The sequence below is a fragment of the Cryptomeria japonica genome, chromosome 7 (assembly GCF_030272615.1).
Source record: "Cryptomeria japonica chromosome 7, Sugi_1.0, whole genome shotgun sequence".
Taxonomy (NCBI): domain Eukaryota; kingdom Viridiplantae; phylum Streptophyta; class Pinopsida; order Cupressales; family Cupressaceae; genus Cryptomeria; species Cryptomeria japonica.
The window spans coordinates 492,763,271-492,777,869 of NC_081411.1; the positions used below are offsets into that span (position 1 = coordinate 492,763,271).

The 14,599-nt window shown below is 35.6% G+C and overlaps 3 protein-coding genes across 3 annotated transcripts in view; 2 read left to right on the forward strand and 1 right to left on the reverse strand.

Moving 5' to 3' along the window:
• Positions 1–14,599, reverse strand: part of LOC131065759 (probable E3 ubiquitin ligase SUD1) — a 96,060-nt gene that overhangs the window by 50,440 nt on the left and 31,021 nt on the right. The window lies entirely within an intron of this gene.
• On the forward strand, positions 7,065–10,287 carry LOC131035738 (cytochrome f-like). The gene is made up of 2 exons (XM_059209317.1): positions 7,065–7,490; positions 9,004–10,287. The coding sequence occupies exons 1-2, from the start codon at positions 7,138–7,140 to the stop codon at positions 9,968–9,970; spliced, it is 1,320 nt and encodes a 439-aa protein (XP_059065300.1). The 5' UTR covers positions 7,065–7,137; the 3' UTR covers positions 9,971–10,287.
• LOC131857156 (chloroplast envelope membrane protein-like) lies at positions 7,978–8,842 on the forward strand. Its single transcript, XM_059209316.1, has one exon. It carries the CDS (start codon positions 8,039–8,041, stop codon positions 8,822–8,824), a length of 786 nt encoding a protein of 261 aa, XP_059065299.1. The 5' UTR covers positions 7,978–8,038; the 3' UTR covers positions 8,825–8,842.

The following is a 14,599-nucleotide window of genomic DNA, read 5'->3' on the forward strand; positions in this document are numbered from 1 at the left end:
GAAAATGATGATTTTTCCACTCAGAATCACTTAGAAACTTCGAAACTTAATAAAACTCAACTGGACTTAGGCAAATTCATCAAAATTGGAGCGTAACACAAGAAATTCCATCGGAACAAAGTGTGAAATCAACTTGAATAATTCTCTAGGAGCGAGAAAACAACTCCAAAAGGTCTGAAAATACCTTAGCACTTAAAATCACCAACGAGGACATTTAAAAACACATTAACACTCCAAAAGGGTCAACACTTAGACAAAACTAGGATCATTAAAATCTCAATTTTCGCGCTTGATCCTATAATCTCAAAACCCTAAACGGCACTAGGCATGATCAAAACTTCGAGACTCGGGCACGGGAAACACAAAATTGCCCACTAAGCAGCCAAAACCCTAACCTAACAACGCAGAAAGCAGGAAAAGAGGGGGTCTCCGTTAGCAATGGGGTGATGTGTGATAAGGTCACAACATGACCCTGGATTCTTTTGTTGCTCTTACCATGCCTAGGGGAATTCTTGACCAACATCTTCTAATTTCGAAACTATCGGCTGCATTAGCCCAATAATCCTCTAAATCAGTTTCGTGTTCAAATACAATTCCTTCTACCCTTTTCATCTTACGGAACAGATCAAAGTTCCTTCTTGCCTTATATTGGTAGAAGGGGTACCATGCCAACTCCTTTTCAGTAGTGACAGTAGCTTGTGTTGATGGTCACGTCTCCAATCCATTTCCAATAGTGAGAGAAGATTTTCCTACCTTCTTCTGCTTCTCTCTCTGAACCGTCATGAAGCTCTCCAGTTGCCTCACAACTTCTAGCAGCACAACTCGGTTGGTGGGATAAATTGGGAGCTTGTAGGGAGATCCAGAAAATCCCTGAATTCTGATATAGGTGAATTATGGGTATTGGATATACCAATACCCGAATCTGCTTATGAGGTCTTTTGACTCTTAAGAGAGTCTCCGATGTAATCCACCTTGCAGTGTTCGCGTGATATGCATCAAAAAATCATCATTCACCTTCTTGAAATGTAATTTTTCTTCCATATGCAGCTGGGGGTAACAATCACAAACAGGAAACTAATTCTCCTTGTTTCCCACCTCTCCTCTACAAGTGAGGCCTCTGTATCTGTAAGTTCTAGCAAGGGAATAGAACAAATATGAACTCATGTAGAAGATTTTATCTCCCTCCAAATTTTTCAGTTGGTTGTCCAAGTTGTTGCTTATTATCTGAGCCCAGTCAATCATCTTGACTCCATTCATCATCTCATTAATGAAGTAATACATCCAAAGCTCAAATGGAGCGCCTTGAGGATTACCCATTATTCGGTTTAAAAGGACAATCATGTCTCCAATATCTTCTTTAAAATATGCCCTCACCAAGTTCTTCTTTGATAGCTTAGAGGCCCCCTTTCTTGGTTTATCCAGCCATGAATGATTGATGGTGGCCTCGTACTCCTCCATGTGGTCTTGATACATTTGATTGGCCTCATCCTTGGTCACATATACAGCATTATGATATTCTGGGATTCTAAATGCCTCCCTTATGGCTATATCACTAATATTAGCCAACACTCTTCCGTCTGGTGCTACGACATCTTTACTGTCAGGGTTATAGTGCCTAGCACACTCAACTACCAACTCTGTGCACTGCATAGTAGGGCGAAAGCCAACAGCATGTACGATGCCACTCTTCATCATCTTACGCACGGTCACAGTAGGCACAAGGTTGTCCAAGCTGAACATCCTTTTCTTAAACTCCCTTAGATTGATATGTCCGAGGTTTGTACCACTGACATTCTTCCATTTCGAGTTCATCCTTGATTTAGAAGGAACATCCTTGTCTACTTGAAACTTCATCGTGACTGAAATCTGCGAAAACACATGAAGCCTAAGTTAGAAATCAGAATTTCAATTTAAAATTTGAGGTTTTGAATGACCAAGTGGTTGAAGTTGTTTACTTCATTTTTCATACTTAGTCATTTAAATGGAGTTTTCACATGTAGGAATTTCGAAAATGATAATAAAACTCCATACTCTAAATTCTGATTTTAATCCAAAAACCAGGTCTGCAATAACATCAATCTCATCCAAACTTGTTTTGAAAGGCTGGAAATAAGAAAAAAGGTATGAATATTCAGTCCAACTTGATCTTTCTTATTGAAATTTTGGACAAATCTATTAAAATCATCTCCAACGAACTTAGAAAACTCAGAAAATCTAATAAATCTGCCTTCAAAACCAACTTCACCTTCGATATAATGAGAAGAAAAAGACAAGAAGATAGAAGGAACTCGATGAAAACTCAGACAACGTGATGAATCTGCCTCCTATCAGCTGGTTTAACTCCCAAAAATCTGAGAATGCTCAAGTTTAAAATGATAGTTAAACTCAGATCTTCACCAAAAAAACGCCCAACCTGCAAAAAGCTTCTGAAAAAGTCTTCAAACCTACTATATAACTTCTTCAACCTACTCTCAACACTTAGAAATTCACGCTCTTGTGTGTAAAAATGAAGGAAAGAATGTCTTATTTGTATTGAAGTTGGATTTCATAATTAGAAACATGCAGATCCTCTTCCAATTCACGTTTCCAATTCGATTTCAGTCTTACATACTCGTGGAAAAAGTTTCTAATTTAATTTTGAGTTGCAATGTCATCTTCATCTAGTTCGAATCTCTCACAAATGTAAGTTTCTAATTTGATTTTCCAGCTCATTCGAACTTGATCTTCAAATATCTAGTTTCTATTTCAATTTTGAGTTCATATTCGAACTTAATCTTCCACACAAACTTTCTAATTTGGTTAATAGTTCGAATTTTTCATGAATTTGCTGACATCACTTGAAGAATATTCCATTTTTTTAAACTTAGTCAGCAAGCTTTGACCTATTTTGACCTCCATTATGAGCAAGGCAGACTTTGTTGAGTTTGTCTCATCATTAATTACTTTGGGCGGAGTTCTTAATCTTTCATTGCAAGGCAGACTTTTGTAGCATTTAGGAATTTCTTTCTTCATCACGCGGACTTTACTTGTCTTAGGCACCTCATATGTTTTCCACCTAGGGCGGACTTTGCTTTATTTATCTCCAAGTAGGAAGGCGGACTTCAAGCCTTTCACTCTCCAATGCATACTAGTCTTAGGCGGACTTCTTAGGACTTGATACCTTTAGCATACATCATGAGGGCGGACTTTTGAGTGTTGCTCCCATAAGTTGGAGGGCGGACTTTACTTGTCTTATGCTTTTGGCCTTCAAACCTTCCTCAAGGCGAACTTTGCTTGCCTTTGATACCTTTGCTTACTCCTTATCTCACCTTAGGCGAACTTTGGGAAACTAAAAAAAAACTTAACCTTTCATTGCAAGGCGGACTTTGAGAAGGTCATGATCTTAGGAGGGCGGACTTTTTGCTTCCTCCAAACACTTTCAACTTTGACAAGGTGGACTTTCTTGGGCTCCCTCTCCATCATCTTGGGGCGGACTTTGTGAGACTTATGCACCTTCACCTTGGGCGGACTTTTGGTTCATGCCACTTTGCTATCAAGAGCAGGGCGGACTTCTTGAAGAACATGACCATTGCATTTGCACCTTGGGCGGACTTTTGGAGTTGCACCTTGGGCGGACTTTTCTATCTTTATGGCACCAAGGGGGCGGACTTCATGAAGATCATGGCCATGCTTCCCTTCCATGAGGGCGGAATTTGAGAAGCTCCTGTCACAACATTAAACACCATTAGCCAGACTTAGAAATATTTGGAAAACTTTAAAATTTAATAACTTCTTCCATTTTAGCCAAATTAACATAATATTTGAAATCCACACTCAGGTAACCCATCCGAAGCGTCATGACCCCTAAAATATAGAAACTTAGCTTTTTGGGTCAAAACTTGAAAATTTTCGATCGCAATCGATGCAGGTCAGTGGTACTAATGCAAACCCTAGGTCCCCACTGTAAAAAAGCAACAAGCAGACATCCCTAAAAAAGAGGGAAAACTTTCTAAAAATAGCCATCCTGGGGATCGAGCTAAAAATGCCAAAAACGAAACTTCCTAAAAAATAGGAAAAAGCAAAAAAGCAAACTTTCCAAAAATAGAAAGTTGTCTGAATTCGCTCAACTCAGTTGTGTTCTTCGCCCTTCGAATTGATAAATTATTAATGAATCTTTAATAAATTATATCTCTGGACGGGATTTGCCCATAGAGAAAAGATTTTTTTCATTAACGATCCATAGAAAGTATTCTTTGTTTTATTTTAAACATATTTTTTTATAATGACAATGCAATAAGAGAAGCTAATTCGCTCGAATAGTATGAAAAATGGATTTATCCTGTCTAGATAAATTTCATATTCTTGACGATTTCGCAGTATAGTAATCGAGACATTTTCATTCTCCAAAACGTCCTGTAATCTTTAACCGATTTTGTGCTTCGATATAATTGCTTGGAGCAAGCGCTATAGCTTGTTTCCAATACTCAGCAGCTTGATCAAACCAAGCTTCCGCAATTTCAGGATCTCCCTGTTGAATGGCCTGTTCTCCTCGGTCGGGATAGATCAACTTCTAAAAGTTTTCTTCCCTTAGAACCGTACTTGAGAGTTTCCTACCTCATATGGCTCAATCAACTATTCTTTAGTCCTTTACCCAAACTTCCAAAATAGAAGAAATATGTTCAGGTTAACCGAAAGAACAGAATGGGTCAATGACATGAGTTTCAAACTTCACTTTCGATAAATGATCAGGTTTTCTCCTTTCTCCCACCCTAAAAAAGATGAAGTATTAGAAATAAAGAGATCTACTTCAGATTAGATCAGATAAAAATCTTTTTAAGAGGTAACTATCTATGTTCTGTATAGAAATTTTGAAGAATACTTTCCTACCAGGAAAGTACTTCACGTCTTTAGGATCCGATGCTACACCGCTGCTCAATAGCCTAGTAAATCAACCCTATTACATAAATTGAATCCTTTTTTTTGCCCATGAGCAGATTTGATCGTATCAGCCCGAACTTTCAATAATTGATCTTTATGGTGCTTTTTCCATCAATTGAATTGATTTTATTTTATCCATGGACTATCCAGGCTATATTTACCGATTCATATTTGGGCTCCTATGAGGGATATTCTTTTGACTACAGCTGATAAAAAACCGTTGTTTTGGACAGTGCATATGTAGAAAGCCTCTTTTTTTTTTTCTTTTCCGTAGTTCTAAACGAATTCATTCTATAGTACAGATAGCCGCACGTAATGACAGATCAAGGCCGTATTATTAAGAGCTTGTGGTAAAGACGGGTTTCGTTCTAATGCCTGGAAATAATATTCCAAAGCCTTAGTATGTTCCCCATTACTCGTGTGGATAAGACCTATATTATATAATATATAACTTCGGTCATAGGGGTCAATTTCCGGTCGCATGGCTTCATAATAATTTTGTAAAGCTTCCGCATATTCCCCTTCGGATTGAGTTGACATTCGTTACGGTCGTTCATTCAATTGAAATGATCTCCGCTTCAAAACCGTACATGAGAATTTCACCTCATACGGCTCCTCCTTTTTTTACAGAATAAGGAAAGTAATCCATTAAATGGACAAAAAAATAATTTCTTATATTATGAATTAACAGGAACTAGCGTATTTCCGATGAATCTCTAGCTATCCTTCTTGCAAAGATTTTTTTCTAAATACCAAGTATTTTAGCTTAGCACTATAAACATAACCTCTACCAATTTCTTTGTCCTTAACGCACTGTATTTTACGGGGATTATTCACTTCAACAGTCTCCGATGGTTCTAGCGGTATCCGAAATACAAACGAGATGGATGTTTGTTGCCTCAACCATTCTAACTAGCCCTTCCTTAAAAAGCTTTTGTGTATTATAACGAAGCATTTGTGTTGTCGATTTTAACGCGTAGTGCTTTTTCCCCTATGCATACCTATCATATAGATTTGACCATTAACATCTATGTAATAGATATAACCTTTCGCTTAATACTAGAATCTCAGAAGATCAAAGCATCTAAGGTTGCATAAATCAGGGATACACGACAGAAAGAATTGTTCTATTTCTAAAACTCACCTTCACTAAGCGTAAGTTTTCTTTAACTTAACTTAATAAATATTCCGCCATTCTACGAAACGAGAAAAAGCAGAAAGAAAAAAATATCAAATCACACCATCTCTGTAATAGGTAAATGCCTTTTTCTCCCCTGAAGCCATTGGGATTATCTGCAATAATATATCCGCTACAATATATCTGATCAATATATCACATAGATATATTTTTTATAATATGAGATAAAACCTTGTTTAAATAGATCTAAATAGATATTTTTCTTTATTTTTTTATATTCACTATCGTGGAATCTGGAGGTGTCCTTGCCGAAGCAAGACAAATCCCCCAGTGTGTACAACCCACTCACAAGGTAGCAACACACACAGAGTTAACACAGCCGGGGACTCGAACTCAAGACCATGGGGAGCATACCCACGCCTTAAGTTGCGATCCACGACCGGGTGAGCTAGGGCCGAAGCCCTTATTTTTCTTTATTTAGATCTATTCATATATGATAAATAACAAAAAATGTAAATGTATATGGTATCATATGTATGAGACATATTCATACAGACCCGTGTGTGAAAGAATAAGTCTTTCTTACTTCTACTTCAAAATATGTTTATATACATTTGAATAGAGAGATTCGTATTTTTATTTGACTGATACAATGAAGTATTATTTTGATAGTCAATAAGTTAAGGACAAAATTTCCATGTTAAAAAAGAGAAGACAAAAAAATAACATGGAAAAAGAAGAAGAATATATATATGTTCCTTTTTTTTTTTTTTTAAATGCTTATATGTATATGGCTAGTTTATTAATATAGCCGATTTATGAGAATGACTTCGGGGTGGGAGTCAAAATTTGTTCAATCCCTCAAATTAAATAGGACGCAATTTGTTATGAATCGTCGATCCAAATGGCTCTGGATAGAACCCATAACAAGGTCTCGAAAAATAAGCAATTTTTTTTTTGCTTGTCTCCTCTTTTTGGGTTCACTAGGATTTTTTGTGGTCGCAATTTCAAGTTATCTTGGTAGGAACCTGATACCCTTATTGTCATCTCAGCAAATACTTTTTGTGCCACAAGGAATTGTGATGTGTTTTTATGGGATTGCAGGTCTGTTCATTAGCTCTTATTTGTGGTGCACTATTTTGTGCAATGTGGGTAGTGGCTATAATAAGTTTGATGAAAAAGAAGGAGTTGTATGCCTTTTTCGCTGGGGATTTCCCGGAAGAAATCGTCGTATTTTCCTTCAATTTCGTATGAAGGATATTCAGGCGATCAAAATGGAAGTTCAAGAAGGTCTTTTTCCTCGTCGTGTTCTTTATATGGAAATAAAGGGCCAACAAGACATCCCCTTAACTCGTACTGAAGAAAATTTGACCCTGCGTGAAATGGAACAGAAAGCTGCCGAATTAGCCCGTTTTTTGCACGTATCCATTGAAGGATTTTGAAATGAGGGGGGAAAGTCTTCTTAATATACAAATTGATAGATCTCGTATCAGTAGATACCAGAAAAAGTTTTGACATAACATTTGTCTGGGGGGAAAGACCATATAGCCAGTATATTTCCACCAACACGAAATGTTACTTATGGAACCATACCGATATTCTTTGGCAGTTCGCAAACACTCCATATCATTCTTTATCTATTAGAAAACAGGGGTATAATATCTTAAAAGAATACAATGAAGTAGATGACTATTGTTTTTTACACCTTTTTTTACATATGCGCCCGAAATATTATCATCTCCTCTATGTACCAAGGAGTCCAGAATTGAACTTCAATTTTCATTTATTTGCCACTCAAATTGAAGCGACTCTTCGGGTCAAGAGTTAAATAAGAAAACAATAAATAGAAAATGAGTCCGGATCCAAGCAATTTTCAAGGATTGATCCTTCCTTTTTTTACTCTACTTCTCAGTTGGAACAAACCATCTTTCATCCGAAAGATATTTTCTTTCAAGGTCGAAGAATTACACAAAAGATCATTCTATGGATCTCATACCTCGTTCTATAATTCGTACTTTGTTCAGATTTTGGACAGAGCTAACGAGTCAATCGAGCTCATTAGCGATTCACGAATTGGAAGTCGCCAAATATAAAACATTCGCTTCTCTACAATATCTTACATGTTTAATAGTATTGCCTTGGGCAATTTCAATTTCATTACAGAACAGTTTAGAATCTTGGGTTACAAATTGGTGGAATACTGGTCAATCAAAAAAAAATTTTGATTATTTACAAGAAGAAAACGCTATAAGAAAATTTGAAAAAATAGAAGAACTATTCCTGTTAGAAATAATGGTGAAAGATTATTCAGAAACGCCTTCACAAGATATTCGTGTAGAGATGCAGAAAAAGATGATCCAATTGGTCAAAATATATAATCAAGATTGTATCCACATCATCTCACATTTATTAGCAAATCTAATAGGTTTGGTTCTTCTAAGTGTTTGTCTCATTCTGGGTAAGAAGAAACTTGGCATTCTAAATTCTTGGATCCAAGAAGTCTTCTACAGCCTAAGCGATACAATGAAAGCTTTTTCTATTCTTTTAGTAACCGATCTATGTATTGGGTTTCATTCGCCCCATGGTTGGGAACTGATGATCAATTGGATCTTCGAAAATTATGGATTTGCTTATAACGAACGAATAATATCTGGTCTTGTTTCAACTTTTCCAGTCATCTTAGACACAATTTTCAAATATTGGATCTTCCGTCGTTTAAATCGTATATCTCCTTCACTTGTAGTAATTTATCACTCGATGAATGAATAACCAATGGTTTCTCCCCCATTTGACCCCCCCCCTCTTTTTTACTTTTTTTTAGGGCGATACTTCTTATTTTTTAGCTTTAGGTTTAGTTTAATATAGTAGCAGAATTGCAGGCAGGTAACTATGATAGTTACCTACCACCATTTTATTTAAAATAAAAGAATTGTAACAAAAAATTGAACTATGCAAAATAGAAAAACTTATGATGACTGGGTGAAAAAGTGGATAACTCAATCAATTTCCGTCTTAATAATGATAGATATAATGACTCGCACATCTTTTGCAAATGCATATCCCATTTTTGCACAGCAAGCTTATGAGAATCCTCGAGAAGCAACTGGGCGTATTGTATGTGCCAATTGTCATTTGGCTAAAAAACCTGTGGAGATTGAAGTTCCACAGTCCGTGCTTCCTGATACTATTTTTGAAGCAGTTGTTAAAATACCCTATGATAAGCAAATAAAACAAGTTCTTGCTAATGGTAAGAAAGGGACTTTAAATGTAGGAGCTGTTCTTATTTTACCCGAAGGTTTCGAATTAGCTCCTCCGGATCGTATTTATCCTGAGATTAAGGAAAAAATAGGTGATCTTTATTTTCAAAACTATCGTCCCAATCAAAAAAATATTCTAATAATAGGTCCTATTCCTGGTCAAAAATATAGTGAAATTGTATTTCCTATCCTTTCACCAAATCCCGCTACTAATAAAGCAGCTCACTTCCTGAAATATCCCATATATGTAGGTGGTAATAGAGGAAGAGGACAAATTTATCCCGATGGGAGCAAAAGCAACAATACAGTCTATAACGCTTCAGCAATGGGTAAAGTAAGTAAAATTGCGCGTAAAGAAAAGGGTGGATATCAAATAACTATTGATAATCCATCAGACGGTCGACAAGTGGTTGACTTTGTACCTCCGGGACCGGAACTTCTTGTTTTAGAAGGCGAATTCACCAAGGCGGATCAGTCGTTAACGAATAACCCTAATGTGGGTGGATTTGGTCAGGAAAATGCAGAAATAGTACTTCAAGATCCTTTACGTGTTCAAGGTCTTTTATTATTCTTAGCATCTGTCGTTTTAGCACAGATATTTCTGGTTCTTAAGAAGAAACAATTTGAGAAAGTTCAATTGGTCGAAATGAATTTTTAGGCGCATAAAAGTGAATCTCCATCTTATGGATGATTCATGCAATTATGTAAATAAAAATTGCAATAATAAAGTCATACTTTTTCGGAGCCCTTCATTTGCCCCTTCCCTCTGTTCGAATATATTGATTGATTGTGAAGAATGAGGAGATATAAAGAATATGTGCATCTTTAATAATGAGTGATTCAGGAACAAACTTGTTAAACAGTGAGTTCCCTAGTTATGCGCGACATTCAATATTATATATATGTTATCTTTTTTCACCTTGATTTATCATATTCAAAATAAATAAATCAAAGCATAAATAGAAGGAAGGAGAGAATTTGGTAATCTTGGCTTACTATTTTCGCTGATTTTATAACTTATCCTACTCCTTGAAAAAGTAAAAAGTAAATATATATATATATTTTTACTTTTTACCATTATCTCGCCAAAGTCAGAGGAGCTCATTCGTTTTCTAATTTAATTTTTCCTTTTTGGACTGAAATGATAAAACTTTAGTTCTGCGAAAAATTCGGATTTGTTTTTTGCTGAGTTCCCGATTCTCCCCCAGTAATATTCTATTACCGGCAATAATACCGATTCTTCTTCCTTCCTAAGGAAGACCTGCAGTAATGCCGATTGCTCTCCACCGTTCCATAAGAACGATTGTATCCTCCTAAGTCAAATTAAATAAACTGTCTACTCGTAATTCGAGTACATAAATAAAAAGATGTAGTTTTTTTTTTTTTTATTTCTACTAAATCAACCAGCCATAGCTGTGTAACCCTATTCCTAATAAATCAACCCCTAAGTAACAGGTCCAAACTAGAATAAATCCTAGAGAAGCAACAATTGCCGGTTTTTCCCCTTTCCAACCCCTGTTTATTCTAGTATGTAGATAAATTGCAAATATAATCCAAGTTATTAGCGCCCAAGTCTCTTTTGGATCCCAGCTCCAATAAGATCCCCATGCTTCGTTGGCCCATACTGCCCGGAAAGTATACCTATAGTTAAAAGAGAAAATCCTAGACCAATGGCACGATAACTCAATTGGTCTAATTGGTTAGTAAATAACCATTTACGATAATTTATAAATGAAAGGCCGAAAGTATGCTTCAATTCCTTTTTTCTTGGTCGTGTGAATTCCCATTTTTATTGAAGAAAAAGGAATTCTTCACATTAATAAAAATCTTTTGATTTATTTGGGACGTAATGACCAAAAAAGCTATCAATGATAGGGATCCACATAAAAGAGTTGCATAGCTGAGCAATATCATACTTACATGCATCATTAACCAATGAGATTGTAAAGCGGGTACTAACATTGCAGATTGCTGCATTTTATCTGGAAGACCTAAAGTAGCAAAACCATGAGTTAACATAGCACTTGGCGCGGTGATTGCACCTAACCACCAAGCATCCTGGCCCCGTACTTCTATAACTATATGAATCATGGAGGAAGTCCATGAAAGGAACATGAATGACTCATACAAATTACTTAACGGTAAATGCCCCGAATAGAGCGAACGAGTAACTAATACTCCCGTTATATAAATACACGTCACTATCATGCCCTTTCCTCCCGAATTACTTAGTTCTTCACTTTTATAAACTAAGGTTCCCCAATAAATGAGAGTGACAATACATTTTGAACAGGGGCAAAGGCAGCATCTATAGGAAAGACAAAGGCAGCATCTATAGCAAAAATTTCATCCTTAGGATTGTAATTATTTGGATTTTGAATAATATATCCGCGACCTTTTTCAATTTGTAATGATATATCTAAGGTAATTGATTTGTTTATGTTAGCTATATGTTGTGTAGTATCGATTATTCTCACAGAAGGTGGTAACATGATATCTTGAGCGGTTACTTTTTTTGGTCCGACAACATGGATAGATCCTTCTCGAATTCCGTACGCATCACTTCGAAGTACAATTTCTTTCACTTCGAAGTACAATTTCTTTCAGATTCATCAAAATTTCATGTATTGATTCTTCAATACCTATTATTACGGAATATTCGTTTGATATATTGTGAAATTTAGCACGTGTGATACATGTTCCTTCTACTTCTCCAAGTAAAACTCTTCTTATTGCACTACCTATTGTATTAGCTTGACCTTTGCGAAGCGGAGATAGAGTGAAACGACTATAATGAAAACGCTTATTCTCTGTTCTGGATTCAACGCACTTCAATTCTGGTATCTTCATTGAGACTGCTATTTCATTCTAATTCATAATATTATTTCAAATAAATAATTTAATCCTTTCTTTCACTTTCAATTTATTCAATTCTTATACACGTCTTCTTTTGGGAGGTCTACATCCGTTATGTGGCATAGGAGTTACATCACGTACATAACTTAATTGTATACCACTTTGAGCAATGGCTCGTAATGCTGTATCTCTCCCCGGACCAGGGCCACTTATCATAACTTCTGCTTCTTTCAGAAGACCTTGATTTACTAAGGTATCAACAACATTTGCTGCTGCAGTCTGAGCAGCAAATGGTGAACGTCTTTTTGTACCTTTGAATCCACAAGCACCGGCAGAAGACCAAGAAACCGCTTGCCCCCGTGTATCTGTAACAGTAACAATGGTATTGCAAAAACTTGCTCGAACATAAATAACTCCTTTCAGTATTCGATGTTTAGTTTTACGTGGCAAAAATCTTCTTGTAGCTCTACGTGGCACATATTTTCTTCTAGTTTTTGACACAAATTTTTTTGTATTTTTTGACACAACGCAAATCTTCTTATAATTTTTGATAAATTTTGATATTTTGAAGTAAAAAAAAAAGTAATATAATATAAGAAATATATATATATATATATTTCTTATATTATAATAATTCTAAATTGGATGCCAAAATTCCTTTTAGAATTCATATCATGATATATAATAGGAATTAGCCCTGTTTTTGTTTATGCCTCGGATTGTAACAAATTACAAGAAGGCGTTTCCGTCTACGAATTAGGCGGCACTTTTCGCAGATTTTGCGAACAGAAGCACGGATTTTCATATTTGTGGTCCTTTATTTAATGCTAAAATCTTTTTCTTTTTTGTTTATAGAGTTAATGGGCCTCAATATTGATCAGTAGCAGATATAAAGTCATCATCATCATTTCGTTTGACGGGATGTCTATATATTATACGTCCTTTGCTTAAATCGTAAAGAGGTAATTCAACTGTCACTCTATCTCCCGGTACTACTCGTATTGTTCGATATCTAATTTTACCTGATACAACCGTTAAAACATCTATATCGTTATCTAGATGGACTAAGAACATACCATTAGGATACGCTATCGTAACTACACCCTCAACAGTGACAAAATTCTTTTTGGTACTCATTTTAACTAGACTCCTAGTTTTTTTACAGTGATTAAAAAAGGAGGAATAGTTATTAACTATGACATTCATAGTTATTAACTATGAAATTGATTTCTAAAAAAGAGGAATCATTTAATTATAAAAAAAAGAAAAAAGACATTTTAATAGAATTTTAATTGAAAAATAAACATGAATAGCTTTTTTTTGTAAGCTATTACTACTCAATAATATTCATTGAATTATAATGAATTCCTTTTTTGTCAGCCAAATTTCTGACACTGAACACTCAATAATGAGTCATTATTGACTCCTATCATCAATAATATCTTTTGTCAATATTATTGATAGCATTCCAATTATTGGAAGCAAAAATGCAATTCAGGCATTTACTTTTTGTTTTGGAGTTACCATAAAATACATAATAATTCCCCTCCTATTTTTTTTTGTCGAGCTTCTCGATCAGTCATTATTCCTTGCGAAGTAGAAAGGATTGCAATCCCCATTCCACCTAAAACTTTAGGGATCTCTCGAGAATTAGAATAGATTCTCAGACCAGGTTTGCTAATACGCTTTGAAGCGGTTATATATCTCTTTTGCGTCCTTCCCCTAGATTTTGAAGTTAAAACAAAAAAAGATTTTTTACCTTCTCGATGTTTCCTAACATCCTCTATAAAACCTTCTCGTAGAAGAATCCTTGTGATGTTCTCGGTAATAATAGTAGCTGCTACTCGAACTGTTTTTTTTTTTACCATATCAGCATTTCTTATATAAGTCATTAGATTAGCAATAGTATCATTACCCATGGCGAACTAATTCTTAAGAATTTACAAGCTCAATATAAAGGCATGTTTATCTTTTTTTTAGGAATATGCCTGACATTACTTCTACATAATTTATCAGTATTTATAATACTTCAGGAGCCAATGAGATTATTTTGGTGAAATTCAATTCTCTTAATTCCTCAGTAACTGAACCAAAAACTCGAGTTCCTCTTGGATTTCCTTTCTGATCAATGACAACTACTGCATTGTCATCAGATCGTATTATCATTCCATCACTACGTTTAAGTTCTTTACACGTACGTATAACTACGGCTCTAACTACCTCTGATTCTTCCAGAGGCATATTAGGTGCTGCTTCTTTAATTATAGCGATGATAATATCGCCGATATTAGCGGTGTTACGATTACTTGCTCCTAGCACTCGAATACACATTAATTTTCGGGCTCCACTGTTGTCTGCTACATTCAAGTAAGTTTGGGACTGAATCATATTTCCTCCAAAAGAATTGTTAACTCGGCAGAAAAAAAGTATT